Source organism: Dermochelys coriacea, chromosome 5, assembly GCF_009764565.3.
Source record: "Dermochelys coriacea isolate rDerCor1 chromosome 5, rDerCor1.pri.v4, whole genome shotgun sequence".
NCBI lineage: Eukaryota > Metazoa > Chordata > Testudines > Dermochelyidae > Dermochelys > Dermochelys coriacea.
The window spans coordinates 6,037,726-6,058,780 of NC_050072.1; the positions used below are offsets into that span (position 1 = coordinate 6,037,726).

Consider the following 21,055-nt stretch of genomic DNA (forward strand, 5'->3'; position numbering starts at 1 on the left):
CCCAGCAAACAGAGAATAAGTTTGATGGGATTTGCTTTTTGTGATGTAATCTTCACATTCTCTTCCTCCCCGAGTAATGGCTACCACCATCACACCCTGGGATTTTTCCACACAAGGATGTCTTTGCAACTAGAATCTATCCTGCTCTTAGCTTAGCATTTCCACTTAGGATGTGGAGAAAGCTATCTTTCTTGGGAATGGAAGGAGGGAAAAATAGAAGCAGTTTGGCGGTTTCGCTGCAGAGCCTAACACAACGTTTCGTTCAATTATGAGCTGGCTTTTTTTTTTTCTTTTGAACTTGTCAACCAGTTTGTGTCAGCATAAAAATAATAATAATAATAATAATGAAAAAAAACGTGGTGCAGTTCTCAAAGGAACAAATAGCTTGTATTATTGGTTAAGACCGAACCAACATTAAAAAGCAGACCATGTGAAGAAACTTTTGAAAGGGTATCATCAGACTGGACCCAAACAGTGGCTGAGGTTAATCTCTTCCAAGGCACAGCTACAGAAGTTTGAAGCCTATAAAGGGCTTGTGTCCAAAAAAAATCAATTTCTAATTTGAAACAAAATCATTTTTGACTAACCGGGGTTCAGGACCCATTATTTTTGCTGTATAGTCGGCTGACATTTCAGCACTTTCTGTTGTGCACAATGAATTCTAATAGTCATTTTATAACATCGCTACACCAATCAATTTAAGCAAGAGAAAGCCATAACAATTCTACAAAGTTTTAGGAGCAATTTTCACTCATGGTTTTCCTTTTTATTTATTTTTAACCATCATTCTTTCTTTTCTTTTGTTCTAGAAGTACTGCAGTGGTGAAATTGAGATTTTTTTCACATTATTTGGAGGGTTTTTTTTCTCTTGGTTAAGGGTATTCCCAAGAATTATCTTCCTATCCACATGCCTCCAGTGCTTTACCACCACGGCTAATAAATTAATTAGTTAGTATTTGCAAAGCACTTTGAAGATGTAAAGTATATATAAATGTGAACTATTATGAATATTAGAATGATCCCATTCTTAAGGATTTATTTCCTGATTATCAGCCTAAATTTCCCATTGTTCACTTTCATTCTATTATTTCTTGTACCATTTAAAGGACAGCTATAACTTGTGCATGTGTGGCCCTGAATCATATTGGTTCTTTTGGGCTGCATGTCAGCTTGCAAACGTATGTCTAGTTTACTGTCTGCTATCGTTCCTTAGGTCTACGTATCTTCATCCCACTATCTGTTTTTTAATTATTCTCTCCCCCCCACCCCCCGCCCATATGTATTAGCTTTCATTTTTCCATGTTGAATGTTTCCTTCCCGTAACTATTGCCTCTCTATTCTTTCTCCATCCTTGAGGTATTTACAATCCTGCAATTGTAATTAAAGTGCTGTCTTTCAGGACCACCTCAGTTCTCCATGGCTCTTCATAAATAATTACCAGTAGTTTCAAAAGTTCATTAGGTAATTCCCTTTTGCCTTGGACTGTATGAACTTCAGACTCATAGATTTGTATGTTTTAATTTTTTCTAAGACCTCCCTTTATCAGCCTTTTATCAACAAGTACTGTATACTAATAAGGTCTTCTAGTTTTCAATGTCTTTTCTTTATTTTACCTACTAGAATGGATTTTAAAATGTTCAGTAGCACAGCCATTTTAGAATCATCATTTTAATCTCTCCTCATTTATTAAGGGGTCTTCTTTCTTTCTAGAGATCCCTTTACCTCAATAGACCTGTGTTGCTTTTCTCACAGTATATTTACAATGTCCTTCTAGCTCACATTTATATTCATTTATTCAGGTTCTTCTTCGAGTGCTTGCTCATGTCCATTCCATTGTAGGTGTGTGTGCTCACTCCGTGCTCTGGTGCTCAACGTTTTTCCCTCAGTGGTATCTGTAGGGGACCAGCTCTGGCGCATTCTGGAGTGGTGTGCGTATGCTGCAGTATAAAGGGTTCTGCCAGCTCCCCCCACCCTTAGTTTTTTCTTACTGGCAATGACAGTGCTTGAATGTCTCCTTTCCTTAGCAAGCTTACGCCTCTCAACTGCAGCTTGTTGTGAACTTTCTGAATATAGTTGTTAGAAATTTGTTAGTTTTATAGTTCCTTAGTGTAGACTTAGTGTTAGTTCGTTAGTCCCGAGTGGGACTTAGCCTAGGGATGGGGCATGCCCCGGACCCTGGGCTTCAAACTTTGTGACTGTTGCAAGAAACCCATGCCAGTCAGTGATCCCCATAGATGCCATTTGAACTGCTTAGGGGAAACCCACAGCGACAAGTGTCGCATTAGCAAGAGCTTCAGACCTCCTAGCACCACGGTCTCGGTGCAGAGCGTACCGGCAGCACCGGCCTCAAACTGGAGCCAACTCCCACTCGCCACCCCGGAGAACGACAGAGGCACTCGGCATCTAGCAGTGCCATCCAAGCCGGAGGCCTTTCAGCTCACGAAGGACATTCTGTCCCTGCCAGCGCTGGCCACAGAGGTGCCCTATCCCAGGGATTAACTTGACTTGGGACCCTTTCAACAGTCCCCATCAGTGTGGAACTGTTCCTTGCTGCAGAGGGTGGTCCGTCAGCACTCGCTTGAGCAGCGCCACCAGCCCCCAGACGCGGGTCGACTGTCCTGCCAGAGTTCCTGGCATCAGTCCCCGGACTCCAGGAAGCATTCTTCGGACTCGAGGCTCTCTCAGCTCATGGCACTGCTCTGAAGGGTTGAAAGGCCGGTCCCCGGAGCCCCGTCGCTGGACCGCCGGTATGGTTCACCAGTATGGTCTCCAACACGGCGGTCTACTCGCTAACGTTCCCGCTCCCACTTGATGGAGCAGCATCGCTCACTGAGCTTAAGGCGTTGATCGCTGAGGTACTGTTGCCAGTCCAGCAAATGCTGCCAGCAGTCACCAGGATCGTGGCACCGAGAACCATCACCCTCATACAGATCCTCAACAGAGGACCGGGGTCAGAGCAGCCAGAATCTGGATATACAGATGGCCTCGGCACCGTCCTGGTCCCCTAGACACATATCCCCCTCCTTGAGCTCCAACAACGAGGAGGAGATCCTGCCCGCGGGCAAGGGCCACCCATCAGGGGCACCAGAATTCCCCGCTGGGCCACCAGTGGCAGCTTGGCCCCAGGGCCAATGCTCTGCCCCTTGGCAACTCTGGAACTCCTGGGGATTTCCCCAACTATTGCAGGGGCATAGGTTGGCGTCGGGGGCATCCGACAAATGGTCAGGGACCGTCTCCCATGGCAGACACCTTCCTCCCTGCCCCCAATCTCCAAGCAGGCAGAGCGAAAATACTATGTCCCCTCTAAAGGGCATGAGTATCTTCATACCCATCCTGCTGCAAGCTCCCTGCTTGTATCGGCATCAAATGGACACAACAGACAGGGCCAACGGGGATTGACACCTAAGAACAAGGAGGCAAAGAAGCTCCATCTCTTTGGTAGAAAAATGTATTCTACGTCAAGTCTCCAGCTGAGAGTGGCCAAACATCAGGCCTTTCTTGGCTGCTATGATTTTAATATCTGGCAGTCCATGGCCAAATTGTCAGACTCGCTGCCAGAGGAACTCAAGAAGGAATTCCTGGTTATCCTCAATGAGGGCAGGGCGGTGGCTAGGGCCCCCTTCCAAGTGGCCTCAGATGTGGCAGACTCTGCAGCCTGAACCATGGCCTCTGCCATTTTGATGAGGTGAACGTCCTGGTTGCTGTCATCAGGCCTTTTGACTGAGGTTCAACTGTCCATTCAGGACCTCCCGTTTGATGGCCTGGCACTGTTCTCCAAGCAAACAGACAGTAAATGGCCAGGCCTGAAAGACTCTAGGGCTACCTTGCTTACCTTGGGCTTGTACATGCCAGGGCCGGCAGGGAAGCGATTTAAGCTGCAACAGACCCATAGGTTCAGGAGCCGTCCGTAAGAAGGGAAAAGACAATAAGCGCCGGCAAGGCCATCAGCCAGCATCCTCTGCTCAGTCGAGTTCCACCCGTAACCAACCAAGTGGGAAACAGACATTTTGAGGGTGTGCTCGAGGGCGACCTTCCAGCTTGTGTCCTGGATCCTGCTCTCCTGTTATTTTCCAACCACCTGTCCCTCTTCCTCCCTGCCTGGGCCTCTATAACATCAGACCAGTGGGTCCTCAGCACAGTATCCAGGATATACCATACTGTTTATTTCTATCCCCCCACTCCTCTTCCCATCCCTCTTCAGATACCCTTCTCACGAGAATCTGCTCGCTCAGGAGGTCCAAGGCCTTCTGCGGGTGGGAGCCATGGAGGAAGTCCCGCTGCATTTAAGGGGAAAAGGGTTTTATTCCAGTTATTTTTTAAGGCCAAAGGGGGTCTACAGCCTATCCTTGACCTGAGGAACCTCAAGAAGTTGAAGTTTTGCATGGTCTCCCTGGCCTCCATCTAGATGTGTGGATATAGATGTGGTTTTCACCCTCTTCCCCCCCCCCCATTTTATAATCTTAGGATCAAAAGAAATCTTGGCTGGCTATCGGGACTGTTCTGAACTTTGGACTCTGGTATAGTATGTTTGGGGTGTAAATGTAAAGTAAATAAGTTTGTTTTGTAATCAATAAAGAGCATTTGAATTATTATATACCAACACTGCCTGCTCCCCATCCCGTAGGAAAACCTCTATTGCGGGTCTAACAATGGGTCCTCATTCCAGTCCGCTCCAGGCTAACGGGTTTCCTTTTGGAGCCCATGGCTTCTTGTTCCCTTTCTCATTTGTTGTGGAAGGTTGCACTTACCTCAGCGAGGCATATATCCGAGATCAAAGCCCTCATATCGGAGCCACCATACGTGATGTTCTACAAAGACAAGGTCCAGCTGTGGCCTTATCCAGCTTTCCTGCGTAATGTGGTGTCACATTTCTATGTCAACCAGGGTATCTTCCTCCCGTGTTCTGTCCTAAGCCGCACTGGACCAATGAGAAAAGGTGGCTGCATACTCTGGATTTCTGGCATGCCCTGGCATTCTACCTGGAGCGCACCAAGCCCTTCCATAGATCGACCCAGCTCTTTATTGCAATTGCTGACAGGATGAAGAGCCTTCCGGTGTCTTCTCAGAGGATTTTGAATTGGATCACCACCTGCATCCGTACTTGTTACGAGTTGGCACAGGCTGAGCCTCTACCGATAGTGAAGGTTCACTCAACTAGGTGCAGGCGTCTTTGGCTGCCTTCCCGGCGCACATCCCTACCCAGGATAACTGCAGGGCCACGATGTGGTCTTCAGTACATACGTTCATGACGCATTACGCCATCACTCAGCAGGCCAGAGATGATGCTGGCTTCATCAGAGCTGTGTTGCAATCAATACGTCCATGAACTCCTACACACCTCCCATGGTACTGCTTCGGAGTCACCTACAATGGAATGGACATGAACAAGCACTCGAAGAAGAAAAGACAGTTACCTTTTCATAACTGTTGTTCTTCGAGATGTGTTACTCATGTCCATTCCATGACCCGCCCTCCTTCCCCACTGTCGGAGTTTCTGGCAAGAAGGAACTGAGGGTGGGGGAGGCAGCGGTGCCCCTTATACCATTGCATAGACATACCACTCCAGAGGGCACCAGAGCTGGTCCCCTACAGATACCACTGAAGGGAAAACTTCCAGCACCGGTGCACGTGGCAAGTGCATACAGACCTACAATGGAATGGACACGAGCAACACATCTCAATGGACAGCAGTTACAAAAAGGTAACTGTCTTTTTCTTTGCTGCCCTGTCTTATTCCTACAAGCCCTAACTGACTCAGTATATTCACATTTAATTCGCAGATGTGTTCTCTATTTCTAGACCTGTTAATATTTTTACACTCAGATCGTTCAGCAGGCCCTCATGAAGCTGTATTGATGACCTCTGGTTCTCTGTATTTTTCTTTTCAGTGCAGTTAGTCTAACATGCCTTGAATGCAGCAGCGGCAACAGATTCACATGGCTATGATGTAGCCACGGTGGTTTGTAGAATGGACTTCTACCTTTAGCAGTCCCGTGCAAGCTTTCTTCCTTCGGCAAGAGTCTATATGGAAGGATGTAGGCTTCTTAAATCCCTCAAAACTGCATTTTCCAACCTCATTCATGGTCAGCCGCATGCTTCGCTTCACTTTGACCTCAGCTCTATAAGCCTTCTGTAAAACCGTATCATCTTCTGCTCATTAGACGTGACTCCACCATTGCGATCATCTTGTTCTCAACTGGTGCAAGGCTGTAACTTGACAGGATTGTCTGAACATCTTTCTTTGTGACAAAGTCAAACCAACAAATGTTAAGAATACATCATAATTTTTTTACACTGAAATCTGTTTAGTTTCCTCTCCTCAGCTGTTTTTACTGGCCATGTTTCTGCCCCATATAACAGTCATTATCACTTGCTGGTTGAATGCTTGTATCTTAGTTGTCACACAGACATCCCACAGCCTTAGCAGTTGTGCTTTGAAGTGCTGACATGTCATTGTTATGAGACTGATCCACCAAGTGACTTTCTTTGGATATAAACCCTCCTGCTGTCAACCAGCGACCTAGATAGATAAAACTATTCAGCCATTCAGCGTCCTTGCCATCTACATTCAGTGCTGGCAGGTCATTGGTTTCCATTTTATAGGAGGTATGTATAGCTTTGGTTTTATCACCATTGATCTAAATCCCATAGATTCTGCAGTTTTTCACAGCTCTTCCAGCTGTAGCTGGTCAGTAGTCTCTCCAAGTAAGTTAATGTCTTTTGCATACTCGAGATGACTCTAAATCTCACATCTTCGACTTTGGCCTCTATCAGCTTTGTCATCAGACAGTCTATTACAACATTAAATAAAGTAGGTGGGAGAACTCATTCCTTGGTGTACTCCTGATTTTACTGAAAACTAGTTTGTAATACAACCGTTGACCTCATACAGCTAAGTGTACCGCAATACAGTTCCTCCACTAGGCACATTAAATCCTCAGGCACCGCAAACCGGCATAGCAGTATCCACCGGGCTGATTGATTGATTTGGAGTCAAAGGCAGCTGCAAAGGTCTATAAACGCAATGTTAACTTCCTTTTGTCGCTCTAGTCGTTTTTCACTAACATTCTACAGAACGTATATAGCCTGGATTGTAAATCGACCTGTATGGAAACCACACTGGTTGTCTGTCTCTCATTTTTGGGTGGAGACAGTATTTCAGTCAGTTCAGTAGAATGATCATAAACACCACCTCTGGGACTGACAGCGGTGATATTCCCCTATAATTTGAGCAAGCTGATTGCTTTCCTTTTTTAAAAAAAGGAATGATGCAGCCCCTTTTCCAATATTCTGGAATGTGGCAGGTTTCCTAAACTTTTAAGAGAACTATGGAGCCAGTGAACTAAATCCGAGCTTCCATTCTTTAGCAGTTCTGATTGTCAAGAGCAGGTACTTTATCATTTTGTAACTGTTTGACTACAGGCATCACTATGCCTTGCTATGCAGTGAGAATAAAATGCTTCAGCCCTCTCCTACGCTGAGATATTAATACTTTTTCTCACATTCATTGGGTTTCTTTATTTCCTCAGTGTTGTTTTCTCAAAATCTAATACCCTTGTGACACTATTGGGTGAAGTTTTTCTTCTTGTCTGTTTATTCACGTGATTTGTTTTCTCATGTTTGATTTTCAACTCTACTAATTGTGCATAGGCTTGGAGATCATTTGTTTCAGCATGTATGTCTCTATGGGTATGGGATAGCTTCTTGGTGCCTTCTGCAAAGTCAGAGTTCTCTAACTTCTGTGTGGAAGTCCATTCTATGCCCCTGTTCTGCGGTCTTAATAATGCTTTCTGGGACTGACATAGAAGAGGTTTGATATTTGACATATCTTGGCAATAGATATTTGACATATCTTGGTGGAACAGCTGGAGACATTAAAGCCAGAATAGTGAAAGCCAGACATGCCTTTGTAGCTCTAAAGCCAAGCTAGAGAAATAAAAATCTTGCCCTCCAAACTAAACTTGGAATATTTAACACTATTGTAAAGTCAGTCTTACTATATGGTGGGGAGACTTGGAGGCTTATTAAGACCTGTAACAAAGTTCCTCCTCTGCATTGGTGAGTCCTTCGCTTATTGGCAGATTTTCTCGCTTAAGAGGTTCACGGCAGCCCTCAGTTTGGCCACCTTCATGGCTCAAATCTGCTGTTCACTCAGTTAGCCTCATCACTGGCCAGCATGGGGAAAGGAAGAACAATCCCTGCATTCTCTTCTGATCCACCTAATGGATCAGGGGAACAGGCCAGAGACCTTCCCCTCTGGTGGAACCCACAGTCCAGGTCAACTTCTCCGGTATTAAATAGGGAGTTGGGGGGATGGAGGGATAGGGGGATGCCCTGTGGATTGCAGCTGTTTACAGTGGCTCCTGTAACAGCTGTGTGACAACTACAATTCCCTGGGCTACTTCCCCATGGCCTCCTCCCAACACCTTCTTTATTCTCACCGCAGGACCTTCCTCCTGATGTCTGGTAATGCTTGTACTTCTCAGTCTTTCAGTAGTACGCCTTCTTACTCTCAGCTTCTTGCTCGTCTTGCTCCCAGCTCCTCGCATGCACACCACAAACTGAAGTGAGCTCCTTTTAAAACCCAGGTGCCCTGATTAGCCTGCCTGTCTCAATTGATTCTGTCAGCTTCTTGATTGGCTGCAGGAGTTCTAATCAGCCTGTCTGCCTTAATTGTTCCCAGAAAGTTCCTGATTATTCTGGAACTGTCCCTGGTTACCTTAACCAGGGAAAAGGGACCTACTTAACCTGGGGCTAATATATCTGCCTTCTATAACTCTCCTGTAGCCATCTGGCCTGACCCTGTTACAGACCTTACTATCTAAACTCCAAGTTTTCATAAATAGCTGCCTTAGACAAATCCTTAATATCAGATAGTCAGTCAGAAGAAATCACAAAGAACTCTGGAGGAGGATGAAACAGAAACAGGACAGAAAATTATGGAACGAAAATAGAGATGGCTAGGACATACATGGAGGAGAGACGGGCATTGAGCTGGAACCCCCAGGACAAGAAATGATGAGGTAGACGAAGGATAACATGGGAAGACACAGTAGAAGCAAAACTGAAAGCTATCAGAACAACACTGGAAAACACCAAGTCTGTAGCAGGAGACCAGCATAGATGGAAGACGGTGGCGAAGGCCCTATTTCCTCATGGAATAGAAGGGCATAAGAGAGAGGAAGAGAGAGACTGTTCTGTGAACCTGTTTCTAAACGTGTTTTATTCAACAAGGGCAAGCAAGAGGTCCCCAGTCTTTTTTTGTGGATGTACCTTTTACCATGGATGGTGGTCTCAAGTTGCTGGGGCACCTGGTTAACATGCATTGCCATGGTAATTTTAAGAATTCCTTGAGCAGTAATTAACAGTTAAGTTGGAGATTCTTGCCACTCAGTGCTAACACACAGTGTAGTAGAGTGAAGCTGGAGGAACTTTATTCTTTTTAAACAACCATCAGAACACTAATACAATTGTTCTTATGATAGGACGTGTTTGTGTGTGTGTGTGCGCGCGCATATTTGAACCCTCAGAACATTTTCAAATAATGTTGAGTCTCACTGGCATCCAGAAAACTATGAAAATTCAGTATTAGCTGAAATTCCATCATTGATTTCTCATTATGATTTCAGCACTTATGACAGGTAATATTACCCATTGTTCAGAAAGCTCTAAAATACTTAGGCACAATGGTGATACTTAATAGTCAGGCTTCTAATTTTTGCTGACACTTGGTGGTTGTCACATATTTAATGTTTGGTTAGGCAGTGTTTAGTGCTGAGATCAGGGGCACTTGCAGTCAGAATGTATAGGAATTGCCATACAGGATTAGACCAGTGGTCCATCTAGTCCAATAGCCTGTCATGCATTCCTAGCTCTGCCGCCAACTTTCTGTGCAGCCTCACATAACTTTAATTTACCCATTTAGAAATAATCCTTATCAGTAACCCTTACCAACTTCACAAGGGTGCTGTGAGGAGTTAATCATTGTTAGTGGTGCTCTAATGAAAGGTATTGTAGTAAACTAAGTGCACAATGTTACCTTTTTGGGAGGGAAGGAGAGAGGGACAGACCAAGAGTTTTGTGGTTTTGGATTCATATATTCTTATGGTTATATTTAAAAAGAAGGCAAGGAAAATGTAACTTCTTGTGGAAGCTCATGAGAGCTTTCAACTAAAATTGGTACGGTGGACATCCCAAGCCGTGATGCCAATGCAAGTCTGTCAAACTTTGGAAACATGGTAGTAATGTACAGACTGCAATGGGTGGATTATTATGAAAATATCACTCAGCATGATCCTGAAAATGTATTCTATGGACAGCACCTGTCAACTGGTAACAAATCCTTTGGTTGCTGTCTCACTGTATATACAGTACCCTGAAGAGTGGCACAAATTTTGGGCCTTATGTTATGTAACAATGCAAACCGTGAAGGAGCTGTCCAAAGCTTTCCAGCCTCTAATACCCAGCTTGATTGCCTCTTCTCCTTTCCACAGGGACAGCGACAGGATCCAGAAAGGATGCAGCTACATCTCCTGTACTGACAGGCAGCAGAAAAGAGCTTGTAACTACAGCCACATCACCAATCCAGCATGACACATCACGGTAAGCTGCTGGGTAATCTCTGGTTTAAGATTCTGCAAAGGCAACCATCATATTCCCCAAGATGCAGGGAAGTGGCTGAGTTTCTGTGATATTTCATGTTAACGCAAGGTGGATAATATAAACTAAAAACTGCCATGTCCTTTGACATTTATAGTAAGCCTTAAATTGCTTGTTAGAATAAGAAAAGCAGGTTCTAACATTTTAATTTTACTTGAATTTTGAACAGAAGGTATTTTAAGTTCCAAGTCCTGACATTAAATACATTTGTAAATAGTTTAAAGGGATGGCATTAACCCTGGTTAGGTTTTAAATCCACTTGAAGATTTTAATCCCCCTCCCCCTCATATTTTTTCAATGACATTTCTTTTAAAATATTTTGTACAAATGTTATTTTGTGTTTAATGACCAGTGACAAAATCACGTTAAGTCAGCAATTTCTGATTATACTATACATCAGCTATAAAGGCTTTGGGAGAGCAGCATTATCCCTCTTATTCCAAAGAAAAAGAAGAAAGCTGAATTGTCGTTACCCTTGCTGGACTGAAAAACAATTTTGCCTTTTTGGGGGATTACAATTCTAGTCGTGAGTATTTTAAAAAAAAATACACCCCAACCTTACACTTTGTGTCAACAAAACCTTTAGTTAAACTAAATGAGTCAGTGTATGGTACTACAGGAATATACAATGTTATAGAATACTAGTTTGATTGCTCTGTGCAACAGATGAATAAAATATAGGACAAAGCTCACAAGAAGAGTTAAAAATTATTTGAAGAAACTAAAGGGCTTGGCAGCTGAATCAGTGTTTAATTTTTTTTTTAACCCAATGGACTAAGTTCTGTATCATCCCTACATTCTTGGCAGAGGCTGGCAGTTCATTTCTATCTTCTGAGGAAACTTGTGACATATAATAGGTGAAAAACCCATTATTAATATTACAAATTTGTACTTATTCAGTAACGTAAACAACATTTTTTTTTTCTTTTGGAAAAAAAAGGATGATATTTCTGGAAGGATATAAAACTTAGACATATAGAAGGGTTCTTCTTTCCACAACTACATGTTTAAACAAACAAACAAAAAAGCACAAAACTGCAATAAAGCATTCTCTTCAGAAGCCAACATTGTTTAATGATAAGTGTCTGAGATATTGTTGGGTATTTTCTAGTGACAATTTAGAAACAAGGCTGAAACTCTCCTACAAGCAATGAGGAAAAGGTATAAGAAAACTATACTGTAGAAAATTATACTGTAGAAATCAAGTCGTATAGAAAAAGGAATCTGAAAACGAGAAGGCCCATACTAATCGCATGGGAGCATAAAATAATCATTGAGATATAACATTAAAAATTATGTTACATACAAGAAGTGATCAGTCAAATAAATCTCATTAGTCAATCGTCATATTAGTGAATAAAAAAATCTGACAAATTCCAGGCTTCTCTATGATCTTTGCTTTTCTCTGTCTCTGCTGTGTAATTGACCAGGTTAAACAGCCGTGTTGTGCTTTTCCTTACTCATGGGCTTCTCTAATTTTAAAATGGTAAATGGGCAAGTGTTTCTGGGGAGGCCTAAAGCTGATTTTATTCTTCATCAAAAAAAACCATTGCATGAATAGTCTAAATTTATCACTGAATGATTACCAGCTCAGACTGCAAGTTTAACTCACTAAATTAATCAATATTGAGAATTATAGCTCTTTTGTGCCACAAAAGTTAAGGGTCTGTCAGCATGTTTTTTATAATCCACAATTTGAGAGATTAAGTTTAAGTACAACCATTTTCTTGGGACTGAAATTTGCTGTACAAAGCCTGAGCCTAAGAACATATTTAATTAATCTTCAGTAGATGTAGTCTAATTATTTTTCACTATTTAAACTTATAGGGACTAGATTCAGTTCAGGTTTATGCCAGCCCTAACTAGCATAAATCCTGGCATAAGGCAGCTGCGGTAGAAAATCTGACAGGAACAAGGTGTTAGAAAGTGTCTGCAACCTCCCTGCCAATGAAGGGCACAAGGGTGCTAGCTCAGCTTCAGAAAGTGGGGGACGCTAGTTGGATAAGTAGCCATGGCTAGGGTGGCTAGATGATGTGCTGGTTCTGTAGCCTCTCTTGGTGGTGGTCCAGAGGAGCTCTCATTGGGTGTTAAATCTACCTCCCCTGAGAAAGAGTGGTACTACCTCCTGCCTTTACTGTGAATGAATCACCTCTGGGGCAAAAAGGGTGGAGTGAAACTGGCTGTAGGTGTTAGAAATTGAGGTGTTGTGTTTTGAGATGCTTAGTAGTCTTAATTCTAAATGCCCAAGATTTGTCTTCCAGAGTGAACATTAATAAGCTACTTTTAAGGGGTATTAGATGGACCTTGTTTCGGTATCTGAGATATTGACATCGGAAAGTAGCTCACATGCATGCCTGCCATGGCACAGCATAGTGTGTTAAATTTAAACTACTTGCAAGTCAGGTGTCTGCATCTTGCAAATGTCTCAAGGTTTGGTTCACAGCAGGTATGGGAAGCTTTTCCATTGCATATCCTGAAGTTTTTAAACCCTGGTTGATGCAGGCTTGGCTTTCATTGCAAACCCATAAACAAGGTTCAGGTTGGGCAGACTCTAACAAGGGGATAGTGGCCTTATTGGAAGAAGAGTGAACCCTGTTCCTGTCCTGAGAGCATAAAAAAAATCATGGAGCAGGTCCTCAAAGAATCAATCCTGAAGCACTTAGAGGAGAGGAAAGTGATCAGGAACAGTCAGCATGGATTCACCAAGGGAAGGTCATGCCTGACTAATCTAATCGCCTTTTATGATGAGATTACTGGTTCTGTGGATGAAGGGAAAGCAGTGGATGTATTGTTTCTTGACTTTAGCAAAGCTTTTGACACGGTCTCCCACAGCATTCTTGTCAGCAAGTTAAGGAAGTATGGGCTGGATGAATGCACTATAAGGTGGGTAGAAAGCTGGCTAGATTGTCGGGCTCAACGGGTAGTGATCAATGGCTCCATGTCTAGTTGGCAGCCGGTGTCAAGTGGAGTGCCCCAGGGGTCGGTCCTGGGGCCCGTTTTGTTCAATATCTTCATAAATGATCTGGAGGATGGTGTGGATTGCACTCTCAGCAAATTTGCGGATGATACTAAACTGGGAGGAGTGGTAGATACGCTGGAGGGGAGGGATAGGATACAGAAGGACCTAGACAAATTGGAGGATTGGGCCAAAAGAAATCTAATGAGGTTCAATAAGGATAAGTGCAGGGTCCTGCACTTAGGATGGAAGAATCCAATGCACCGCTACAGACTAGGGACCGAATGGCTCGGCAGCAGTTCTGCGGAAAAGGACCTAGGGGTGACAGTGGACGAGAAGCTGGATATGAGTCAGCAGTGTGCCCTTGTTGCCAAGAAGGCCAATGGCATTTTGGGATGTATAAGTAGGGGCATAGCGAGCAGATCGAGGGACGTGATCGTTCCCCTCTATTCGACACTGGTGAGGCCTCATCTGGAGTACTGTGTCCAGTTTTGGGCCCCACACTACAGGAAGGATGTGGATAAATTGGAAAGAGTACAGCGAAGGGCAACAAAAATGATTAGGGGTCTAGAGCACATGACTTATGAGGAGAGGCTGAGGGAGCTGGGATTGTTTAGTCTGCAGAAGAGAAGAATGAGGGGGGATTTGATAGCTGCTTTCAACTACCTGAAAGGGGGTTTCAAAGAGGATGGCTCTAGACTGTTCTCAATGGTAGCAGATGACAGAACGAGGAGTAATGGTCTCAAGTTGCAATGGGGGAGGTTTAGATTGGATATTAGGAAAAACTTTTTCACTAAGAGGGTGGTGAAACACTGGAATGCGTTACCTAGGGAGGTGGTAGAATCTCCTTCCTTAGAGGTTTTTAAGGTCAGGCTCGACAAAGCCCTGGCTGGGATGATTTAACTGGGACTTGGTCCTGCTTTGAGCAGGGGGTTGGACTAGATGACCTTCTGGGGTCCCTTCCAACCCTGATATTCTATGATTCTATGATTTCTCTGCCTGCTGTAGAGTATCATCCTCTCAGGTGGCCAGGATTGACTGCAGAATCTGTTCACTCCTCTCACTCCCTTCTTGTTTTCCAGAGGCAAGAAATATTTTTGGCTGTGACTTGCAAGGAAATGTCAGTAGGGAATGAAGCCTGAAATAGAGGCTATGACCTTTATTAAACCTCATATCACAATCTTAGTTTTACATTTTCCACTAAGGTGTTGTCTATACTACAAAGTTTTGTTGATGCATGTTACGCCAACAATCAAAAACTGGTATAATTACATAGCTTGTGCATATTCACACAATGCTCCTGTCGGCAGAGCGCATCCACAGTTGGTGCTCTAGCATCAACAAAGAGAACAGTGCACTGTGGGTAGCTATTCCATTGTGCTATTCGTCACTTTCTGCAGCTAAGAGTTGTGGGAAGGCGGAATGGATCACCGTACATCATGGGTGCGTGCTCAATGTCAAATGGTGCAGTTTTTTCCATCTCATAGAATAATAGAACATTTGGGTTAGAAGAGACCTCAGGAGGTCATCTAATCCAACCCCTTGCTCAAAGCAGGACCAACCCCAACTATCATCCCAGCCAGGGCTTTGTCAAGCCGGGCCTTAAAAACCTCTAAGAATGGAGAATCCTTGGTAACCCATTCCAGTGCTTCACAATCCTCCTAGTGAAATAGTTTTTCCTAATATCCAACCTAGACCTCCCCACTGCAACTTGAGACCATTGCTCCTTGTTCTGTCAACTCCCACCACTGAGAACACCCTCACTCTTTGGAACTTCTTTGGAACCCGCTTCAGGTAGTTGAAGGCTGCTATCAAATCCCCCCTCACTCTTCTGCAGACTAAGTAAGCCCAGTTCCTTCAGCTTCTCCTCATAAGTCATGTGCCCCAGCCCCCTAATGATTTTCATTGCCCGCCATTGGACTCTCTCTCCAATTTGTCCACATCCTTTCTGAAATGAGGGGCCCAAAACTGGATGCAATACTGCAGATATGACCTCACCAGTGCTGAATAGAGGGGAATAGTCACTTCCCTTGATCTGCTGGCAGTGCTCCTACTAATGCAGCCCAATATGCCATTTGCCTTCTTGGCAACAAGGGAACACTGTTGACTCATATCCAGCTTCTTGTCCCCTGTAATCCCCAGATCCGTTTCTGCAGAACTGCTGCTTAGCCAGTCGGTCCCCAGCCTGTAGCAGTGCATGGGATTCTTCCTTCCTAAGTGCAGGACTCTGCACTTTTCCTTGTTGAACCTCATCAGATTTCTTTTGGCCCAATCCTCCAATTTGTCTAGGTAACTCTGGACCCTATCCCTACCCTCCAGCATATCTACCTCTCCCTCCAGCTTAGTGTCATCCACAAACTTGCTGAGAATGCAATCCATCCCATCATCCAGATCATTAATGAAGATGTTGAACAAAACTGGCCCCAGGACCAAACCTTGGGGCACTCCGCTTGATACCGTCTGCCAACTAGACATCGAGCTGTTGATCACTACCCATTGAGCCCGATCTAGCCAGGTTTCTATCTGCCTTATAGTCCATTCATCCAATCCATACTTTTTTAATTTGCAGGCAAGAATACTGGTGGGGACCGTATCAAAATCTTTGCTAAAGTCAAGATATATCATGTCTACCGCTTTCCCCATATCCATAGTTACCTCATCCTAGAAGGCAATCAGGTCGGTCAGGCATGACTTGCCCTTGGTGAATCCATGTTGACTGTTCCTGATCACCTTCCGCTCCTCCATCATTTTACAGGCTTCTGACTGTGTTTCGCGACATTTTTCTATTACCCTTGTTTACTGTGTACCCGCCATCTCTGTCTGAAAGGATGGATCCTGCATTGCTTTCTACTTTTGTGGTCACTTATGAACGCATCGTGGCTGGTCATGCAGTGTATAATGAGCACTCAATCTGAACTGGAATCAGAAATGCCTTACGTGCTGTGTGACGTGGGAAGAAACAACACTAGATTACTTTTGGCACTCACGGAGCAGTTGCACATCGTGGACTGTCACTTTTGGATTTGGGAAACAAGCACTGAGTGGTGGGATCACATCATTCTGCAGGTTTGGGATGAGGAGCAGTGGCTGCAGAACTTTTGGATGAGGAAAGGCACCTTGCTGGAACTGTGTGCAGAGCCCTCCCCAGCACTGGACACCAAAATGAGCTGCCTTCTCAATGGAGAAGCACGTGGCGATTGCTGTGTGGAAGCTAGCAACTCCAGACTGCTACCGGTCAGTCACAAATCAGTTTGAAGTTAGGCAGTCCACTGCTGGGACTGCATTAATGCAAGGGTGCAGAGCCATTAATCACATCCTCCTACGAAGGACTGTGACTCTTGGCAATGTGCATGAAATAGCGGATGGCTTTGCAGCAATGGGATTCCCTAACTGTGGCAGGGTGATAGATTGCATGTATATCCCAGTTTTGGCCCTGGACTATCCTGCAACAGAGTACATTAATAGAAAGAGGTACTTCTCTATGGTATTGCAGGCATTTGTGGTCCTGCAATAAAAAAAAAGGTCCTGACTCGCAGTACCACCAGATGACTCTGCTGTGTGGTCTGCATCGTCCTCCAACTCGACCTCCTTATCCATGACTTCGTTCTCAAGGTTGAGTCCACTGTCTCCAATCCCACTGAAGTATCCATGGGGCTCTTGGCGGAGGAGGTGGGGTCACCGCTGAGGATTGTGTCAAGCTCCTTATAGAAGTGGCAGATCTTTGGTGCAGCACAGAGCAGTGGTTTGACTCCCTTGCTTTCTGGTACACCTACCTGAGCTCCTTTATCTTCACATGGCACTGATGTGTGTCCTGTTCATAGCCCTTATACAACATGCCACGAGAAATCTGATTATAGGTATCAAAGTTCTAATGGCTGGAGCAGAACTGAGGCTGCACAGCCTCCTCTTCTCACAGTGTCAGCAGATCCAACAACTCAGGTGTGCTCCAAGCGGCAGAATGTTTTCTGCATGGAGCTGCCATGGTCAGCTTGAAAGATGCACCGTAAGCTCTCCACGCTGACTTCTGTCGACAAAACTAGTGTAGACAAGGCCTAAGTGAAGGGATTCAAGATGGTTCTACAATTACTAGGCCTCAGGTCTGATATATCAGACCTCTGAGCTCAGCAAAACAAATGGCCTATTGCAAAATAGGTTATAATGGTTATAAGTGAAAATATAAAGTCAGACACTTTTCTCAGAAGCACCAGTTGTGCAGCTGGCTCTGTGCAGAAAACTCCTTCATCTGCACTTTGGGATACTGTGAAGGCTCAGGGGTGTCTCCCATGCAGATGTAGTGTCGGGGTCTGACTTGGTAAGTCCTAAGACAGTACCGATCAGTCAGACGCAAAAAGAAGCTAGGAGGTTTTGAACAACATCAGAGAACTCTGCTGAAATGCAGTCTCTTTCTCTCTCACGGCAACTAAGTAAAATTATTTCTGCTGAGTTTAGGTACAGTCAGATGAATTTAAAGGATTGGGTGATAACCTGGAGTTTTAGTATTAATCCTAAATTTTCTAGCTGCAGCTTTAAATAAGGCCTTTAATGCTAATTGAATGTATGTTTTTGAAGTTGAGTTCCTTTTAAATCACTTTTATTTCAATGTCCAAAAGTTCTTGCACCCTGTACATTAAATAACATCTATACTGTTATCAGTTAGACTACAAAGGCCTTTTGGAATTTTACCAACAGATTACATTGTGTTAATTTGTGCTTGGGGGGATTTTAAAAACAGAATTAGTTACCCAATTGCCTAACACATCTCACATGAGGAAGATGAGTATTCAGGGACACTGCAGCAAATTAATATTTGATGTCAAATGTAATGCACAGAGTATATTTAACAGTGCACATTGGCATGCTGTACAGTCGATTCATTATACTGAATACTTATAAATGAAACAGTGATGTGAAAAAGCATTAACTTTGCATATACAGTAGCTGCTTTTGAGATGCAAGTGCCATGGATGCCTAAATGTGTTTCTTCTCTTAAAATGTTATTCGGTACTAAGTTCTTCCTTCTATAGAGATCTTGTAGAAGCAAAAACTTCTGAAGGAAAGGAAACTTTTTTTTTTCTTGGTATCAGATGCAATTTAAGATTCAAAAGGAGAAAAAACATCTTCCACTCCATGCCCAATTTGTAACCATTTTAAGGAATTAAGAGGGTGTGTGGAGAGGGGCAGTGAATGAGGTGGTGAACATGATAGGAAACAAGTTTTCTCTGTTACCCGAGGAGAGCTAACAGCACGAAAAGTCCAATATAGTTGCTTATGCGAGTGATAAAACCAGACACTGGCAAATTAATCTCTCGTATTCACAGTGTAGGCTGTTAATTGTTCTCTCTGCTGGCTGTCGATATAATGTTAAATTTTCATTCCCCATTCAAGATGGAAAAAGTTGTGTCTGAAAATGTTAACATTTGCATTTTTATTTGTTGATTTATTTAAAGGACAGCCTCTCTTACAGCAATCCATCACTCAGTGACACCCCAAATATGAATAATGTATTGTAGACTTGCGGTTACAATGTGTAATAAGTGCCAGAGACAGTAGAAGAATGTTAACTATGTTGCAAATGTAATATTTATCGACTCATAGTTTATTGCTTTCGAGGTTCAATAATACTGGCCATAGGACATTAATATCACTTACCTTGATTTTAGTTGGGCACCTCCGTATGTAGAAATAACCCATCTATTTAATGCTTACAAAATAAATGTGAAAATTACAACACTTTGTAAGTAGTACATTATGGTTTACTTTACTTAGATCTTGCAGAGCTCCTTTTCTGCCATCTCATTTATTTGTATCCACATTGATTCCAACCCAATCAGTCGACCCAGTTGGTAAGCATCTTGACTCTCTTTATTCAGGGACTTTATGGAGTGGATGAACAATATTGAAACACAGATTTTGACCTAGACTAGATTTGGAGCAGGTCTCTACTTCTGTTTCAAAGCAGTTGGAAAAGGGACCATAAGTGAATTTTCTGTTGCATTTGCCTGAAAAGGCAGTGGCTGAGATTGTAATGCTGATAATTTGCCTCTTGATAATACATGCATACAAAATCTGTTTGTCTTTTATCGAACCATAGAGATGGAAACATCTGATTAGGTCAACAATTTTTATGGTGTAAAATTATGTTTGGGAACACTATGGGGATGTTGATTTTAAAAAATCAGGCAAAGGAACCAAGTAATTTTGGAAGGTTGGAATTGGAAAGTCAGATTTGTTTTCAAAACCAAAATGTTCCTGGTTTAGTAGGTAAAGGGGGAAAATGAAATGATTTTTGCCACATCTTAGATATGCAGCTGTAGCAAACTGATATGCATCATCAGTTGCATCTTCAGTATTTGCACCGCCATGCTGCTTCTGAAAATGTTGGAGACAGGGGAAAGACCACTCCACATCTGCAGTGTTTTAGTGTGGTTAAAATCTTTAAACTCCCCAGGCCAGATAAACATAGATGAGAACCTAAAATTGGAATAAGAAAACAAGTTAAACAGTGGGAGATTTGTGACCTGGGGCTGAAAACAGCCATTATCCTAAGAAACATACTCTTGGGAGACCCTGGAATTGGGTTTAACCATGAAAATGCCATGCGTAATTATATTTAATGCTGTAGTCACAGGCTTAATTGTGAAACGGTATTCTGTACATATACCTGAGGTTATCTAATTTCAAACATGAATGGAGACTTTATCATTTTTGTTATGAGTACAGAGAACACTTGCTTGTACTGACTACTGCTTGGCAATGGCAGTTTTGTTGTGTCCATTGCAGACAACGAAAATCCCACCAGGAAATTCTGACTTCCAGTGCAAAAGGATTAATGTTAATTAGTAACTGTCGGCTGTAATTGTCACCCTCATCAAAATGCAGAATTATGTATTTCTTAGTTATAAATAACCTTTCTAATTGTACTTGATGTATGCCAGTTTAATCAAAAAGTACACTGGCAAACAGGCAGATATTTGCATTCACCTAGCACTAGATCTTCAAGTTTTTTTGATCGTCTTTTATTCCAGACTTGACTAGTTGGGGGTGGACTATTACAGCTGCATATTCCTTAAACATTTTCTCCCTATTCAGCTGTGTGCATCTGACAGGATTTTATATTAAAATGAGCAGAAATGTCTTTTGGGATTGTTCCGTGCAACAGAAACCTTGTCAATTTTTGAAGTAGCTGGCAAGGTTTTCATCACTCAGTGGTGTGACAATAAGTTGATTATAGTTTGAAAGTAATAATAAGCAAAGGAAAGTAGAGTACAAATCATATTACAAAGCTGACTTAACCCTTTTGGTCTGCTTCTTAAGATGACACCATTCTTATGCACTGTGTGTTCCTTGCACTGGCCTTTCCTATTCGCTCCAAATCCCATGTTAGGTCAAAGGTGAAAATCAGTTTAGTGGTTTCAGTCTAGTTCCCATTTGTGTGTGTAA

At 43.1% G+C, this 21,055-nt stretch overlaps 1 protein-coding gene across 7 annotated transcripts in view; it reads left to right on the forward strand.

Annotated features, from left to right (window-relative positions):
- KIAA1328 (KIAA1328 ortholog) overlaps positions 1-21,055 on the forward strand; it is a 258,802-nt gene that overhangs the window by 208,017 nt on the left and 29,730 nt on the right. For 5 of the 7 annotated variants that reach the window (XM_043515012.1, XM_038401584.2, XM_043515013.1 and 2 more), the window contains exon 10: positions 10,494-10,602. In XM_043515012.1, the coding sequence (XP_043370947.1) occupies positions 10,494-10,602 (109 nt within the window). Of the gene's footprint in view, positions 1-10,493; positions 10,603-16,184; positions 16,240-19,381; positions 19,989-21,055 lie in introns of those variants that run through there. The other 2 variants (XM_043515011.1, XM_043515014.1) reach the window with 2 other exon arrangements.